The sequence below is a fragment of the Silene latifolia genome, chromosome 2, assembly GCF_048544455.1.
Source record: "Silene latifolia isolate original U9 population chromosome 2, ASM4854445v1, whole genome shotgun sequence".
In the NCBI taxonomy this organism is placed as follows: Eukaryota; Viridiplantae; Streptophyta; class Magnoliopsida; order Caryophyllales; family Caryophyllaceae; genus Silene; species Silene latifolia.
Window position 1 is genome coordinate 162,853,417 of NC_133527.1, and position 18,383 is coordinate 162,871,799.

An 18,383-nucleotide genomic window follows, 5' to 3' on the forward strand; every position below is an offset into this window, starting at 1 on the left:
TGCCAGACGGCTGTCTACCTCCTAATTAATTACCTTATTCCGCTCAGCTGCAAACTTTCTTCGCCTCTACTGGATGGGTTTACATTTTGGGTCCACACTGAGTTTATGTGTTATGATGGATGGGTTTATTCCTAGCATGTCGTCATGTGACCACGCAAAGCAATCCATGTTAGCCTGTAGAAATTCGATTAGTTGCTGCCTCAGATTTCCTGTGCATCCAGCTCCAATTAGCACGGTCCTCTCTGGGTGCAGCTTGTCCAGGTTGATCTTATCTAGTTCCTTAGCTGGGGGCTCAATGTATTCGTCCTGGACAGGCTGCTTCTGTAATTGTTATGTTGGAGGGCTGGCGGTGCACTTTAGTGCTTTCTTGTAGCAGCCTCTAACTTCCTCCTGACCTCCTCGTATTGTTTCTACCCCCATGAAGTGGGGAATTTTATGCATTGATGATATGTTGAGGGACTGCTTTCATTTGGTGCAGCCACAGTCTTCCCAGGATGACATTGTAGGTGGAGGGTCCGTCTATGACCAGGTATCTGATCTGCTTGTTGACCCCTCCCACATAGGTTGGGATGACTATTTCGCCTAGTGAGTTGGCTGTCTCCCCACTAAATCCTACCAGTGGGATGGTTTTCTTCTGTAAATCTTTCTCACTAAACCCCATGTTTTCTATGGTTTTCAGCATGATCAGGTTGACTGAGCTGCCTGTATCTACCAGGACCTTTTTTACTGTACAGTTAGCCATTGACAGGGTGATAATGAGTGCATCGTGATGTTCCCGTTCGTCACATATATCTCCTTCATCAAAGGCAACAGCAGGTAAATCACTATGAGAAATTCTGCAGGAATTTGCTGGCCTATCTCCCTTAGTCTCAGTGGCATGCATTTTAGCTGCTGAGTATGTCAACCCACTTAGATTTGAGCCGCCTGTTATCACGTTTATTATCTTGGTGCATGTGGGTGGAGTTGCAGGCTTCGCGGAGCCTACCTTATCCTGCTGCTTGCCCCCACGTGGTAGTTAATAGGTGGCTCAGTTCTCCTTGCTCATACAGACACTTGATCTCCCTTCGCAGTGTGTAGCAGTCTTCAGTGTTATGCCCAATGTCACGATGGAACTCACACTTCTTCTTGCTATCTTTTCGCCATGCCTGTCCTTCTACTTGTGGCTTGGGCCACCTTACTCCATCTCCCATCTCTCTGAATGCTTTCAGTATTCCACTGATGCCCGTAGTGAATCCGTACTCTGCCAGAGTAGGGAGTTGCTGATTTTCTTCGATCCTGTTAACTCCCCTTCCATATGGCCTGTATCTTTCATCCCTCTTACTAGTAGATCGCTTTCTTCTTCTGATTTCTCTCCGGGGTGAGGTCTTTGGATACGCTTGGTGTATTAGGCGGTGGCTCGGCTAGGATGTCTTCCTCCAACTCGATTGCGGCACGCTTTTATGTACTGCGTTGTAAAAAGCTATGACAAGGCTGCATAGTTAGCTGCTTGTACAGGTCGGAGTCATGGTGGAGGCCTCTCCTGAAAGCTTTTACTGCTGTTGAAACATCACACTCCCGAACTGCCACCTTCTCGTTGTTGAATCTGGTGTTGTATTCCCCAATGGTTTCTCCTACTCCTTGGCCGATTCGGTACAAGTCTCCTGCATGTTTTTGTGGCTTCCAGCTGCTTGCAAATTGCAGGGTGAATGCATTTACCAATTCAGCAAATGTGGAGATCGACCTATTGGACAGGCTTACAAACTTTCGAAGTGCTGGCCCCGTCAATGTGGATCCAAACCCCTTGCACATACAAGCCTCCTTACTTGCCCTACAGCTGTCACTGTCATCATCTTCTACTTGTACTGGCTCATATGGTCAAAGGGATCTGTCGTGCCATCAAAGAGAGGCATGTTTGGATTTGTGAATCTCTTTAGCATGGCTGTAACGGATATGGCGTCCACAAATGGTGAGTCGGCATAACTGTCAGGTGTCGCCTTCTCAAGTGGAGGTGGTAATCCTGGGACCCTGCTTAGCATCTCCCTTAACTCCAAATATTGTTGGTTAGTTATGCTTCCTGAGTCTGGGGCTCGCCTGTTAGCTACCTGCTGATTCAGTGCGCTGCTTCCTGGTCCAAAATCTTGAAGGTTCTGATGTGTCGTGGCAGATAATGGGGTTGAAGTCACGAGTGTTCCCTGCTGCCAGTTCTCCTGCGGGCTGCCCGTGGACCCTATACTAGGTGTCTGATTGGTTGCTATGAGATTACCCACAGGAAGGCTACCTGGCCGTGCTTCCACATGGTTGGCTGGCTGCCAGCTATCTGGAGTGAGGTATCCCAACCCTCGCGGGGTTATCCTTTCTTCTGATGACACTGTTGTTAGATCCAGCCTTGTCACAAGCTCAGCTGGTATCTGTCGAAGCGGATTCCTGCTGCTTGATGCCCCCTGCGTTAGATCTACTAATGGAGCCCTACCTTCACCCTCTTTGCTTGCTGATGTGATAGACTGCTGCTTCAGAATGTCTATCTGCGCCCAAAGTTCCCTGTCTCTTTTCCTTGCTTCAGTTTCAGCTTTCATCTGGTCTTCTCGCATATTTTCCATGGCCCTTTGAAGGTTTTCTACGCCAGTGAGCAAGATTTGCGTTGGACTGGGTGGTGGGGTGAGGCTTGAGCTTGTTGTATTTTTGTCTGATCTGGCTCGGGCTGCGGCAGCAGGGGTTTTGGGAGGTAAAGAAGTTTTTGTCGTAGATGTAATTCTTGAGGTGTGCCCAGGAGCCTGAGTTGACACTGTTGATGTAGGGTTTTGAGCAGAGTTTGATGGCAATGATGGTTGACTGCTCCCTGACACAGCTTCTGATAGTTTCTTATCCATCGCGTATTTGCATTATCAACGATTGACGACCACAATGCCCCACGGTGGGCGCCAAACTGTTTAGGTGATTTTTACCGAGTTAGTTGTTTTAGGTCAATGTGGTCTTACTCGTTGGTTGCTTGGTTGATCGTTTGTACTTGATATTTAAATAAGGAAATTAAGCACGAAATATAAATTGACACGTAAGATTTGGTGACGCGGAAAACCCAATCTGGGAACAACCGCGGGAGGGACGGTACCCTGCCAAATATTGCACTAGCTTTGAATGAGAGGATGAATACAATTGAGATGGAATGTAAAGTTAGCTAGCACGAGATATTGTGCGTGTGAGATCTTGAATGTCCTTCTTTGATGGCTTCCTTGGCTATTTATAGGGTAAGAACCCTAGGTGTATCCTACCACGTTTATGGAAAGGAATATAACTTCCATAATAACTCTTTCCATAACACGCCATCTCCCTCCATTCTCCCTGATCTCCTTGACTTCTCCATGTCTTCTCCCTGAACTCTTTCCTAAACACGGACGTTCTTTCCAGTGGGCCTCGCCTTCCCTTGCACGCTTCCTGGCCCATCTGACCTTCCTTCACCCGCGGACTCCCCTTTCATGGTTCCTCCCTTCATGGCCCATTTCCTTAATTATTTACTAAGTGGGCTCTACCTATTATGTAAATTTTAGCCCAAACAACTTGTACACCAATAATTCCTCTTATTTAGCAATGAAAGGATAACAAAGCAACTATCAAATAGCATGTCTACAAATAGTGAAAACCATCAAATATAAGTTGCAGCAATCCATGGTAAGCAATATGGAATTTTTGGAATTGCTTTATTTTCTGAGGATACTAAAGAGTTACAAGGAAGAATAATTAGATTGTCTTCGATCATTCATGCGCTATCAATAGCATTACTTTTAGCTATGCAATGGGCGTTAGAACACAATTACGCGGAAGTTATCTTTCTCATTCTTTCTCAACAACTGGTTCAAGTTCTTAGGCCCTGTTCTTTTGATGAAACTAATCGATCGAATCGAATCGAACTTATAGGATCGAAATCAATCAAGTGAATCGAACTTATAGGATCGAATCGAATCGAACTTATAGAATCGAATCGAATCGAACTTATAGGATCGAATCGAACTTATAAGATCTCGAATCGAATCGAATCGAACTTATAGGATTTGAAGTGAACTTAAATTAAGTGAGGTATAAGATCGAATCGAACTTATAGGATCGAATCGAATCAATCGAACTTATAGGATCGAATCAACTTATAAGATCGAATCGAATCTGAACTTATAGGATTTGAACCGAATCGAACTTATAGGATCGAATCGAATCGAATCAACTTATAGGATCTGAACTAAACTTAAATTAAGTGACTTTAAGTCCAAAAGAACATGGTCTTAGTCCTAACACCAAAATTCTGGTACACATTTGCAATACTATAGATAAAATTAAAGGATATAGCTATAGGTTTAGTAACTGTTGTTATCAATTCAGTATATTGAAGTTACTATGTAAATGTACCGGGTAAGTTGAGTATCTTTTGTGATAAGCACAAATTGAAACACAAAATCTCTAGCTACAACGTTATTAAGGAACAAGAAAGCTAACGTTATTAAGGAACAAGAAAGGTAGCTAAAAGTATTGGTATAGCAATAGCCACCCCTCTAAAATGCCATGAAGTAGTAGATTTTGGCATTGTTAGGCAACGATTATATAATTAAAGTGGGACGAGTGAGCATGTCATGACATAAAGAAGTCTATATATTTGAGGTAGCCTAAGTGGGCTGCACTCATTTTACAAAGCATTTCTACCACCATTTTCCATCATAACCTTACTTGATTGTTACTGTATCTTTGAGATGACACCCATTTTAACTCAGGTGACTCTGTGGGCCGCACATACTACTCCCCACCACCTAGTTCATGTTACAACCACTTTTTCGTCTCCTCTATGAAGCGCTTCCTTTAAGATATTGAATATTATAAATGATAATTTGATAACTTATAATTAGTATGAAGCCATTTTTTAAATTTTATATTCGAGATAATTTCTCCAAAATTTACACCTAACTTTCTAATTTCCTTCACACGTAATAGTACAAAAATCCACCTTCGATAAGAAAAATAATTTGCCAATTTCAATTTTTAATTATAAAATATGATGTTTGCTAAATTTGTAGTTTGCTAAATTTGCCCCCAATCAATTTTACCTAATAATATATGTTTCAACCTCCAAAAACCCACCATCACAACCAGCACCAATATCATTGACCATCACCATCCAATGTCATCACCACAACCATCACCATCTAACACAATACCACCATCACCGCCCAATGCCACCACCTTCTAACGCCACCACCACCAACATCGCACAACACCACCAGATCTAACACCACCAAAACCGACCCACCACCCAATAACACCAACACTACCACAAGCACTGCATAACACCAACACACTACCACCACCATAAGCACCGCTCAACACATCCAGATATAGCGAGAAAAATAATTTGTGGAATTCAATTTTTAATCATAAAACATATTGTTTGCTAAATTTACCTCTAGTCAACTTTACCTAAAAATGTTTTAACCTCCAATACCCCACCATCACCCCCAACATCAACATCAACCATCTCCACTCGACACTAGCACCACCACCATCACCACCCAATGCCATCACCATCTAACAACACCATCATCACCTCCTTCTAAAACACAATAGTATTACTCCCTTCGTTCCGATCATTTGTTTACTTGTTCCATATTTTGGTGTCTCACTAATATGTTTACAGCTAGTCTTGCTATAGACGGATATATCCGTCTATAGCTAAAGATGGGTCAAATAGCTTGAAAGTGGTGACATTTTTTGCCCCCACCACCCCACTTGTTGTTTGTCCTATTAGGAATGTGGTATTGTATTTGACCCGTCTTTAGTTGTAGACGGATATGTGCTGTCTATAATGAGATTTTGTGATTTGTTTATTACCGTCCTATGTTGGAAATGTTCTTAAATGGCAATTTGATCATTAACATAGCACAATGTCCACTTGTCATTCAATGACAACCACCACAAATGGTCCTTTTTCCTCTCCTCGGTTTTTGTGCCAAAACAATCAAAACTAAAAGTAACAAATGACTGGGACAAGAGTAGGTTTTACACGTTACTAGTTGAGTTAATTAGATGAAGGCTATGTTCTTTTAGGCTGATTTTTTTTTTTTTTTTATGACAGCCACTTTTAGGCTGAATTGGACTAAATTAAACTTAACCAAATTGAACGGAGTTGAGATAAACTAAACTAAAATGATTTAAACTGAATGTAACTAAATTGAATAAAGTTGAACTTAGAATTGAACTTAACTAAATGTAGTTAAACTATAAAGCCAAGCTGAATAGAATTGTGCTGAATTGAAAGAAACTAAATTGATTGGAGCTAATTGAGCTAAAATTAAGTTAAAAAAAATACAGTAAGACTTAAGCAACTTATGTACAATTTGTTTATATCTCTATTTGACTTAGCAAGTCCTAAACACCCCCACACATTAGACCACATAATATATACTTGGCTAGCTAGGTAGGACCAATTTAAAATAAATTTGCTACTCTTATCTTAACAATTCGATTTAGCATTAAACATGGAAGGATCATTTACGACAAAATTCTCACGAATAACCCGCAGTTTTAAAGTTCAGACTTACCACAATAATCTAATGAGTCTCACGTAGTCTTGCTAATGAACTGAAATAACCTCAAACAATCCTATGAAAGAAAATTAATCTAAAGTTTCTAACCTCCCCGCAATTTTCCGAAGCACGCCTTATTTGATGCCAAACAAGATAGTATATTTAAAAACGGAACACTTGCGCTCAATTCATCTATAAACTTGTACATTTGCACCAAAACCGCACTCTTTTTAACTCATTATTCATCTATAAACTAAGCTGGTGACGCGTTATCATTAATATGACTAACCTTTTTTTCCCTTACAAGTACCTTTATTTTGCTTTGCTTTGCTTTATGTAGTGTGTATGTTTAGGTATGAAGTAGCCCCTCCCAAATGGCAACCGACTACTAGAAAGAAGAAAGAAAGAAAAAGAGGAATTACCCTCCAAGTAAGAAGTAGCCCCGGTATTTTAGGGCAGTGTCCTTTAATGGTACAACGTCAGTCGCTTCAGTTTCCAAAATTGTCCCCATCATTGAAAGTCTGTATTAATATGTGAGGGAATGGCAAAGCAAATTAAGGGTATTTTTTTATCTTTTTCTTTTTTAAATTTAAAGGAGTTGGATAAGATATGCATGCCCACTTAAACAATTGAGACTCATTTTAACTGGCTGCCAACCTCAATCATTGTTTACTATATTTTCAGAGATTGCTTGACGCAATTTCATAAGGGGAAATGACTTAAATCAACTTTTAATGTTCCCATATTATGTAGTCTACTTAAGTACATCACTCATCAATCTTGTTTCCATTTGTCTCTTAATCATCAAATTAGTGTACAACAATGCCTACTCTCTTTGCTGAGTGTTTCCACAAAGAGGAATACGACTGGTCAAAAAGTTTACTCAATTCTCATGAATAGGATATTGACCTCTAACATCATAGTTAAGAGATGCGATGAGAAACCACCATACAAAACCCACCTAGTTTGAAATTACTGCTCTTATTGGCATCGTCATTGGCATGATGAAGCAATTTGCCGCTTAGTGAAGCAATTTACTTGGAATGACAAAGACAAGCAGAGAGAAATAAGGGTGGTTTTTGCATAGAACGATCAATGATGTAATTTGCAAGCAATTTCGATAAAATATCTAGCACTAATCACGATTACATATATCAAATTCAGCTAAATATAGGTGCTTTAAAACATTGGTCCTAACTTAATTCGAGATATAAATACTTTCTATCATAAACATCATCATGCCGCCCTCGTCAACTAAATTATCCAGCATCTTAGATACCAGGAGGATATGGTTAGAGGTGATGGAACCCCTCTTCAAGAAGGATGGTGCTCATTCATATACGTATTTTACTTAATTATGGACGTACATGAGCATAATACCCCTTATGTTTTACTGAATTCATTTTAATACCATTCTACTCTCTTCTTCATTTATTTTTATCGTACTCTAACATAAAGCATCCAACCACCACCCGTTCGCCACCATCCGCTACCCTCACCGCCGGCTCCCTTGCGCCACCGGCCCACCGGCCATCAATCGAACTCACAGATCCGCTATCAATTCATCGTGACTCTTAATTTTTTCCAAAATTGAAAATGTGCGGTATCTATCATTTTTGCAGGAAATTCCTCATACTCATCCGACTCTGAGTCCTGGAATAAAAATAAAGAAATAATAAAAATTATTAAAATAAATACAAAATATTAGTAAAAAAAAATTGTACGTGAAACATGGAGAGTAACCAACATGTGCTAACTATTCAGAGTAACATGGGATTTCAGCGTAAGTAGCGATGGTGGTATGATGTTCATGCACAGCACAACAATTGTGAACTGAGTTGGTTTCGCGGTTGTATGCGAGTTTAATTACTTGATCGATACAAACCCTAATTTAATTAGTGTAAACAAACCCTAATATAGTTAATAAAATTAAGAAGTAGAATTATTACCTGATCGATACGAGAATTAGTATCCATAATTGTGTAATTTGACGGAATAATTTTATTGATTTGATTAATTTTATGAGGGAGAAAATTAGGGAGAGTTAGAGAGAGAAGTAAAGAGAATTAGGTAAAGGGCATACTATGGAAAAATAATGAAAAAAGTCCATGAAATAGTAAAACCCGTCCATGAATAAGCAACTACGCTTCAAGAATGGTCAAGAGATACTCGCGAAAAGATTGCAAATAAATTCCGGGATTTTAGTATGTTTTTTTTTTTTGGCAGCTGGGATCTTAGTATGTTGGAATTCAAGTTCTCACTTAAAGTAAAATTTAGAAAATTGAATCTAATTAATCCAGGCAGGGTTGTGAACTCCACGTAAAACATTACGGCATTACCCTAGTAATTCAAGGGCGCTCCTAGACCTGGCAAAAGGCCGGATGCAGGGTTTGACAGAAGTCGAGTTAGATCATTTCACGTTCGGTTCATTTTCAAGTATGTTATTATCAAGGTATTTATGTATAATGACAATTTGCAACAAAAAAACATTCAGATGTGGTCATAATGATCAAACTATTTGTATTACGGGTCAAGCGCAGGTCTTCGGTTTGAGTGTCGTCGAGTCGAGCATGGAATGGGTCATTTTAGCTATGTATGTCATTTGCGTGAAATAGATAATTTTTATGTGATTCTAAATTCAATTAGTCAGGTGGGTCATGGCCACATATATCTGATTGCCTGCCTTGTCATTTGTCGGGTAAAATTGATCCTACTAATTTGGAAAATAAGCCGTCCAAACTAACTTATACCTAAAATGACTCGAAAAAAACATCACAAATTCTCATTATAGACGGACACTATTGAAAAAACATACTCTAAGTAGACCATAGCTCAAATATGAACCAACATGGTATTCAATACATCTTAAATGACTTGACCCAAACTTACACGACCCGGACCCAGACCCAGACCCAGTTGTTTGTTCACTCCAACCTTACCATGTGTTAACAAGATAAAGTGACAACTTCTTAATGAGTCGTAATAAAAATCGTGCCAAGAGCTGACTAAATATCATTAATTCAAAACAAAAAGCACATTCGATTAATGAGTAATTAACTTAATCTTAAACAAGAACTAACCCTAACCACATAAAAATTAGTACCACATACTAAAATTACACAAATTCTCATTTAAGACTAACATTATTCGTCTTAAGCTTAAGACGAGTTAAATACATATCAAATCACATGGAAAGTTACTTAGGAAATGCCAAAAGTTTCGTCTTTATTATCACCATGTGGTACTTTTTGACTTGTTTTAAGATTTAAGACGGATACTCCGTCTTAAGCAATATATGAGCAAGGGCCCGCCTGTTGACAGTCATAAACAGTCAAAACTCAAAAAAGAATTACAGGGAGATCTGCAGAGCTTATCTTTTACAGAGGGAAATAGATTTGTTGTCGAGCCCCTTGTGCTTTTATAAAACGATCACTTGGTTTAGAGAAAGAGGGCGTGTGGCTTGGTGATACTTATAAGCCAAAAGCATAATCTCTATAAAGTTATAGGCTCTTATTACATTGCCTTGCTTTAACTGACCAGGGAACCTGAAGAAAGCTACTTGCCATATTTCATTCAGATCGATCGTTATCACTTCATTATTACTTGTTGAATCTCTTGGCCTCTACAACCACAATGTGATATCACCAACTTATTTGTAGCCGAATTACGACAAACCCATTACAGAGAGGCATGACCATACACGATAGTGACGAAAGATGAGCATGAACATGACCCAATAGTCAATTTGAGTTAAACCCGTTCTTAGCTAACCGTTCTGATTTTCTTCAAGTCTACAACTATTTATCCGAAAATTTCAAAACCAGGGATCCAGGTGAGTAAACAAACAGAAGGAAGCAAAGTCTAAAAAGTTAGGTATGTCATACGGAGTAAGAGTTTGCAGCAATGCATCAGTGAATCGGTATTCAGTACACTGAACACAAGGACATAGATACGCAAAAGCATTTATGACAAGCTGTATTCGACAACAGTGTTCAACATTTGGTACTTATGACATACTATATCCATGTGAGAAATGGATCTGAAAAAAAGGCAAAATAGATGGAAGGATGCAAGAAGACAGCAGAAGAAAGTTTAGTCCACATCTGTTTGATTATTTTGTTGACAATCTATTCCACTTAACCTGGGCCAACCTAAAGTAGAGAAAGACTTATCTCCATAGGATTCTACTTCAGGTAATATTTTTATAGTGGAGATTTTTTATATTTCGAAAAAGCATAACTGCAAGTCTCTTCACACCAGCTAATGAGCAAAGATTTTTGATCAAACTTCAATTCTGCTTTGCGGTTAGGGTAAATACTTAATTTGTCCATGTGGGCTTGTCGTATTGAAAACTCTCCTCAAATATCACATTTTGAATCAACTTGATCGTAGTTTAGGTGTACTTACAGATTCAGCTTAATAATCAAAAGCCTCACCTGAAATCTAATGCGCACTGTGTTGTACCACTAAATTTAGCTTTTGATTATGCACTTTCATGAACTCATTAATTTATCAGCATAGGACATTATCAGGAAATTCCGCTATTAGTCTCTGAGAAACGGAAGCAAAAATACGTTGGATACCACATCAAATTTACTCCAGAGACAACTAACTCAATGTGAATATTCTCGAGTGAGGATTGACACACCTTATATTCACCGGGTACTGTTTAGATGTCGAAGCCAATATGATTCAGCTTAGCCACCACCTTGAAATCACACTCCGCTTTTCAACATTGTACTGTACCTATCAATAAACAACCCATATACTGTAAGAGAACTCAAAAAATCATAATTCTTATTTCTAAGCAGGGTAACAGGGTCTCTGTTTTATATGACGCTGATACTTCAGACGTTCATTATGAGGCAATATTATGAATTGGAGTCTCTGGAGACATGAGGCTATAAATATTCAGTAACACATAATATAGTGGCACGCAGAGCAAACCTTACTTGGTATATACCATAATGTCATAGATAGTTCTATTTTTAGCATGAAAGATAGAATGATATTCTCTCTTAGACAGGAGTGGTGACAGTATCAGCAGAGGATGAGTTACTCAGGCAGATGCTTGAATAAAATACCCAATATAAAAACGACAGAGGGATTATACTATATGAAGATTTGCCAATATCTGGTGACCCATGACTCAGCAAGTCCTTAAAATATTCTGAGATTACAATAAGCTTTCCATCCTTAAGATTACTCCCCTTTCTATATTATGACATAAGACACTACTGTTCCTCACGTTTAGACAAAGAAGTGGGTAAAACTGGCTCTTGGACATGAATGGGCATAATTGGTCACCAAAACTCCACCTTCTCAGATTGGCTTCACGGCCCCATTCGGCCATTAGGGGTGTTTTCTTTCTTTATCCATTAGAAATTACATTATTTAACTCTTAATTAAGCAACCCGCTATCTCTTTCTTATGTAAGCACTTTACTTCTTTTCATATAATAATCATTAACTAACAATAATCCGGCAGCAGCCAATACCATTCAGCAACTGAACAGCCAAATACGTCACTGGGCGTGTGCTCATATAATCCATTTGAAGAATAATAAAGTAAAATTTTTAGTGGTAGTAAGTTCTAAAACAAACAAACAGGAATGAGATTTACACGTTGATAAGTGTAATCCACATGATTTTTCTTAAATTTAACTTTACTACTGTTACTCATGCCCACTACCATCTTTTCCATCCTATATAAGACCTAGTTGCCCACTCGCTTCCCCGCCTCATATTTTGCATTCGAGTTAAGACATACCCTCTTCTCTCTTAAACCTACCCTATTCATTATCATTTCTTTCACAAAGACCTCCTATTCCTGGATAACCAGTTCACTAATACTTACAAATTCAAACCATGCAGTCTAATGAAGTTGCAGGATATCAATATCTAGTTCCTTCAAACCAAAGTCAATACCCCTACTTTCCTGGCATGACTGAAACTAACACATTACCGCTTCAAATGAACAAGTATGGTAATCTGTTATATAACCTCAAAATTGGTCCCCAACCTCAAGAATTCACTCCGTACCCACCATGCTTTAGTAGCAACTCAACTTCTGATGAGGCTGATGAGCAACAGGTTAGTATCATCAACGAGAGGAAACAAAGAAGGATGATATCTAACAGGGAATCTGCTCGCAGATCTCGCATGCGCAAGCAGAGACACCTGGATGAACTATGGTCCCAGGTTGTCCTGCTAAGAAACGAGAACCACCAACTTATAGACAAGTTGAACCATGTTACTGAGTCCCATGATCGTGCCCTTCAAGAGAATATTCAGCTCAAAGAAGAAACATCTGAGCTACGACAGATGCTTGCTGACATGCAACTAAGTAGCCCTTACTCTACCCTCAGAGACTTTGAGGAGGTTGCTAATGCAGCATACCTAAGAGATGAATCATCAAATTAGCATAACTCAACACTCCAAAGGCTCAATTTCTGTTGTATAACTATCCTTTCCCCTTACTTTGTAATGCCGTTATGTCTTTCAACTGGGGGTGTGGGTTGGTCATTTAGTCAGTCTGCATCCTATTTAAGCTATTTTTTTCCTTTTGAGAAAAACACTTGCAGGCAAATAACGTTATCTTGAGTATTCCTGCCAGGCTCTCTCTGTCATTCATAAAATGTAATGGAGGTGCTTATGAAATCTCTAATTATTTCTTTTTTGCTTTGTTAAACAATACCTGAATTTTACCTTTTTCTCCCTCAGTTGAACAATACTTATCCGAATAGGTAAGGTGCCCTCTATTATAATATCACGCGCTATGCTTACCCTTCATCAGTACGATCATGAAACCACAAGCGCGAATATAGGAGAATAAAGAGAATAACAAATAATCGAAATGCGCCAGGGGCAAAGAAAAAAAATAAGTTATGAAGTGGGAAGTGGGTAGTGAGTAGTGACCAATAAGTGAATAAAGAATAACATGCAGAAAAACAACATATATGTCACTATGTATACGTAAGCGATGCTTGAACAAGAAATAGACATACAGTTTGGTGGGGTTTCTATTTCTCCATAATGCAAGAACTACTATAACAGGAAAAACATTTGAACAAAGTTCAGAAGAAAGATGATTAACGTCGATGCACATGTACTTGCAAAAGCTTGGAAAATCATTTACACCTTTTATGTTTTTATTTCTCTCTTTTATTGAGTTCAGTGGTTCACCACTTCATCCTCTCAATCAAGACAACGTAACAAAACATGCATACATCCAAAGACATTTCAACGTCCAAAACCGAAAGAATGGTAGAATCAAGATGAATCTTTATGCAACATGAGTACTGAAACCTTTTTTTTTTTTTTTGCTTTTGCATACTCTCCAAGTAAAATACACTCTTTCAAACTTTGATGTGTGACGTGTGTGTCATCATTTCTCATACATTCCAATTTGACTTACCAAGAGAACTATGTTTATATTACTAGTTTTAAGTAAAGAATATGCTAGTGTATGTGAGAACATATTGGTCATGGCATCTTTTAACCATCAAAGTCATATGGGGAAAAAAAGAATGGATTGGAGGGAGTATTCTACCAGCTCCAGGATGCTCAAGGACATAAGCATTAGGCCATCATTAGAGAAATGATTTCAAATAGGTCGTGCAATGGATCAGAGTACCAGCTCCATGATGTTTAAGGACATAAGCATTTAGGCCATAATTAGAGTAATGAAAGGTTGGTAATTTTACATCCCATAAACAGTACAGTAGCGGAATTTCTAAGAACATAGGAAGATCCACTTCAGGAATTCAGCGGATCAGCATCACATAGAACACTGTTTTTCTAATTCTCTTTTAGTTAATCCCAAAATTTGACTGGTTCCACCAGGTGAAGAGTTTTAAATATGGAATGTCAAACCACAAATGCTAGTAACGACATACTAAGAAAAATTCATAGGAAAAGTAGCATGTGAATCATAACTCTTATTTTACAGCTTCTGGAGACAACATAACTCACTACATCTTCAAAAATGTCATCAAGCAAAAGATGAACTTGTACATCTATGTTAATACAGAAATAACATATACTCCTAATGTTGAATCTAACCAAATTGCAGCTGATACAATCAAGAAAATCTAACCCTATTGCCACTTTGCCTATGCTACTCTCCAATTAATGCACTTTGAGCCCACGTAGACATGTAATTTCATCACTGGCAAATCAGAAACACTCTGTAACAAGTAAAATTGACCAATATTTATAACAATATACATGGGCTACTCGCTAAAGAAAGGTAGGGAGAATAAAAAAATAACTACCAACTTCAATATCCATAGCTATGGTAAAAACTAGGAAATTACAGCAAATCGGTATCATGAGTCATGAGATACGTATTCATCACCTGAAGTAGTTTAGGTTACACATCAGTAGACAGAGAAAAAGAAACAATCAAGCTAACAAACTACTACGAGTGGTTTGAGTCTACGGCAAAAGTCATCAGACTCACCACGCTTATACAATTCCCCCCACTTGAACTGTGACTGCTGAGCTGAGAGAAAAGAGAGTGCAGCAGTAGATGTGCTTAGCAACAGATTAGGACCGTAAAGTACATTTATACCCTTCAAATAAAATTTAAGCCATGCCTCTAATATCAAGCTAACCACTCTGAAAGGACATGGCAATACTCCCAGCTGAGTTGATAAACTTCTCAATTGGCAAAAGGTTATAAGATTACATGAAGCTAGATGCACCTAAACGATTAAGCGCTAGGCGCTAGACAAATAAACCCAACACAAGGAATGCAGTTTTCAAAATAACTTTTGTGAAGCAATAATCCATTTATAGATGTTTGAGGAGGGCTAACATGTAAAGAAGTAAGAGGTAGTGATATTAGGGCAAAATAACTAGATGAAAAAATACGAAAATTTGAAGGCAGTGGCCTGAGTAGCTGGCAGGCCATACGCCTACAACACCTTATGTGAAAGGTGCACCCAATTACTCAAGTACCCGAGGAGTTTTGGGTAGTGCTTGGGTAAACCTTTTGCCTATAGGCGCATCGAAGGCACACTACTGTTTAAATGAGAGACTGATGTTAGTTTCATTTCACCATTTGACTTATGAGCAACCTCGTCATTGTTTTTCTCGTCTTCCAAACATTCATGCCTTTTGAGGAGATGTACATGGTTAGGCGTTGCTTACTTATCTACCTAATTACATCAGTATGTGTATGGTTATAATTTTAATGAAGAGCAAATTGCCTATTCGTATCACGAATTTCAGTCAGTCGTATTACAATTCTGGTAACAGTAGGCAGGAAGATCGCGGTGAAAAAGAGTAGTTAGTTCACTAAGAAAAATCTACACTTTCTAGTTCTTTCAATACACTCTGCAACTGCAATTCTGCAACAATCAGGAGTTTCATTTTCAAAATCAAAAATTCACAACAAAACACTCGTCAATGAATCAAGTACTGAAAACAGAAATTGCAAGAGCTTAATATAGCAACAAAATCGGAAACAATTAATAATCAAGAAATTGAACCTAGCTCAAATCAATCGGAACATTGAAACTTAAAAGTGAATACATCATTACTGATCAATTACGAAAATGCAGCATGTTACCAAACTAGGTACGCATTATAATTGAACAAATACGGAAAAAAGAAATACTTGAGTGATTGAAGTACATAAAATGGAATTAAAATTAAAATTGATATGAAATTGTTTACCTGCTGGTGAACGGGAAGGCGGAGAGTGAGTTAGTAATCCAAAAACTGGCGAGCTCAAACGAAGAAGCGAATGAAATAGCATTCGACCTTGTTGTTCTGCAACTTTCGTATCAGTTAGTTTCTTTCTTGGCGCTGCCGCTACAAATTTGGGAAACTTGAGGACGAAAAAAATGACAAACGCCCCAGAAATGGGCTTAAATTGGCCACTTAACTGCTCTCTAAGGCCTACTAACTTAGCAAATCACGCCGTTGGCCCAAATACTTTATTTTTGGGTCAACCGGGGTCTATCATCGAATTGCTTCATTTTCATGGACAAACATCGAATCGCTTACCTCATGGTTAAGGGATTCGGTGGACAAAATTGTTAAACATCATCAACAAAATTGATACTCTAATACCAAAGTTTGTGATGCTCTTGTGCTAGACATCATTGACAAAATTGATGCTCTAATGCCAAGGGCAGTGATTCTCTAATACCAAGTGCTAAACATACTTTTGTGATGCTCTAGTACTAAGTGCTAAACATTGTCGGCAACATCGATTCTCATTTTCTTTTCAAATTTTTTTAATTTTATTATTTTTTACTTTCTCTTTTATTTTTCCTTTTTAATTAAAAATTAGTGTCGATCCCGCGCGAATGCGCGGTTTTTAGATATGAATATTAAAGAAAATATCAATTATACATATGTTATTTAACTCAATTTTAAATTTTAATCGTAAAATTTATTATTATTAATGTTTTGTATTAATCGGTGGAAAAGGAAAGTTTTAGTATATTCCAGTTGTAAAAATATTATAATGAAATCTCAATTAAAGATATGATATAATAAAAGCTCAATTACAAATAGATATAATGAAAGCCTAATTATAGCCAAATTCATTTAGGCGGGAAATTTGAGAGATCTCTTATTCTTTTAATATAAGGGAGATTAAATAAAACATTATTTCACCAATTTAAAAATTTGTAATTCATCTACCCAAATATTAAGTGTGTGTTTGGTTTTACTTTTCAAGGTGTTTTTGGACTTAAAACACTTTTTCGCCAAACATATCATAAATTTAAAAACTAATAGTAGATTCTCAAAAGCTCGAATATCATGTTTTTTCACATAAAAATAGAAGCATCAATTTGATGTTTCTGTTTCTTGAAAACTACTTTTGAAAAATTAAACTTAAAAAATAGAAACTCATTTTAACCAAACTAGGTCAAACATGCACTTAAATTGGAGACAATGGTGCATCTTGAAACAGATAACACGGGGTCCAAGACTTACAGACTAAATCTCGTAGAGAAATACATTCACTTAATCACCAAGGCACTAAGCCAAAGGGGGCCGAATGCTAATTTATTCAGTGACATATACCTAAAGTTAAATTGTTAGGCGGCTATGACCAAGTGCGGGCTGAGCGCGCGAACTGGGCCTCCAAATTTTTGGGCCTTGTGTTCGTATAAAGTATGAAAACATTAGTCATATATACATAATAATCTCTATGTATATTAACAAAAGTGTGATAGCACATTGGTGAATACATGTTTCAATTGCCCAAGCCACCCGAGTTCGAGCCTTGTCATAACCATTTTTATTTATTTTCTCAAATTTTGAGGGCCTCCGTTTTCGTTTTGCACGGGGCCTCCGAATTATTCGAGACGCCCACTAAGGTCTTCCACTGATTGGAGGTGGCCGCATATGGTAACTCGCTATGTACTTGACCCACAAATCAAAACCTTTTTTTTATCACGTTTTAGCTTCAATAATGAGCATGCACAACTCCTCAACGAACACATTTTGTTAACCGTATTTATGAATCTGGCTCACGCCAATCAAAAGAGGAGAAAATCCACTCACAAGTCCAACTTATGAAGTTGTGAGTAATATTGGCATTGGAAGGACCAACCATCGGCCCTTAAAAGGTTCTAGTAACGAGCCATTATCGAACAACGACTATTACTCACAAGTCCAACTTGTGAGGGGCGTTTGGTTCACACAAAAAAGGTATGAGATATGGGTTTGGAATGAGTCAAACCCATAGCAAGTGTTTGTTTCGCAAATTTGGGAGTTTCATACCCATACCTCAAACCCATGAGGTATGGGTTTCTCATACCCAAGGAGAGGGGTGGTTATAAGATTGATACCCATGGGTATCAAATTAAAAAGGGGTTGA

The 18,383-nt window shown here is 38.1% G+C and overlaps 1 protein-coding gene and 1 long non-coding RNA gene across 3 annotated transcripts; one reads left to right on the forward strand and one right to left on the reverse strand.

Annotated features, from left to right (window-relative positions):
* Positions 1-9,646: 9,646 nt before the first annotated feature.
* On the reverse strand, positions 9,647-16,719 carry LOC141643229 (uncharacterized). 2 transcript variants are annotated; one of them, XR_012543667.1, is made up of 3 exons: positions 16,220-16,701; positions 11,185-11,282; positions 9,647-10,333 (listed from the first exon to the last, which is right to left on the reverse strand). It is a non-coding gene; the product is annotated as an uncharacterized LOC141643229 (long non-coding RNA). The 2 variants fall into 2 exon arrangements; XR_012543666.1 differs by having other exon boundaries at positions 9,647-11,282; positions 16,220-16,719.
* On the forward strand, positions 12,263-13,254 carry LOC141630891 (basic leucine zipper 43-like). Its single transcript, XM_074443636.1, has one exon. It carries the CDS (start codon positions 12,404-12,406, stop codon positions 12,956-12,958), a length of 555 nt encoding a protein of 184 aa, XP_074299737.1. The 5' UTR covers positions 12,263-12,403; the 3' UTR covers positions 12,959-13,254.
* Positions 16,720-18,383: the final 1,664 nt, after the last annotated feature.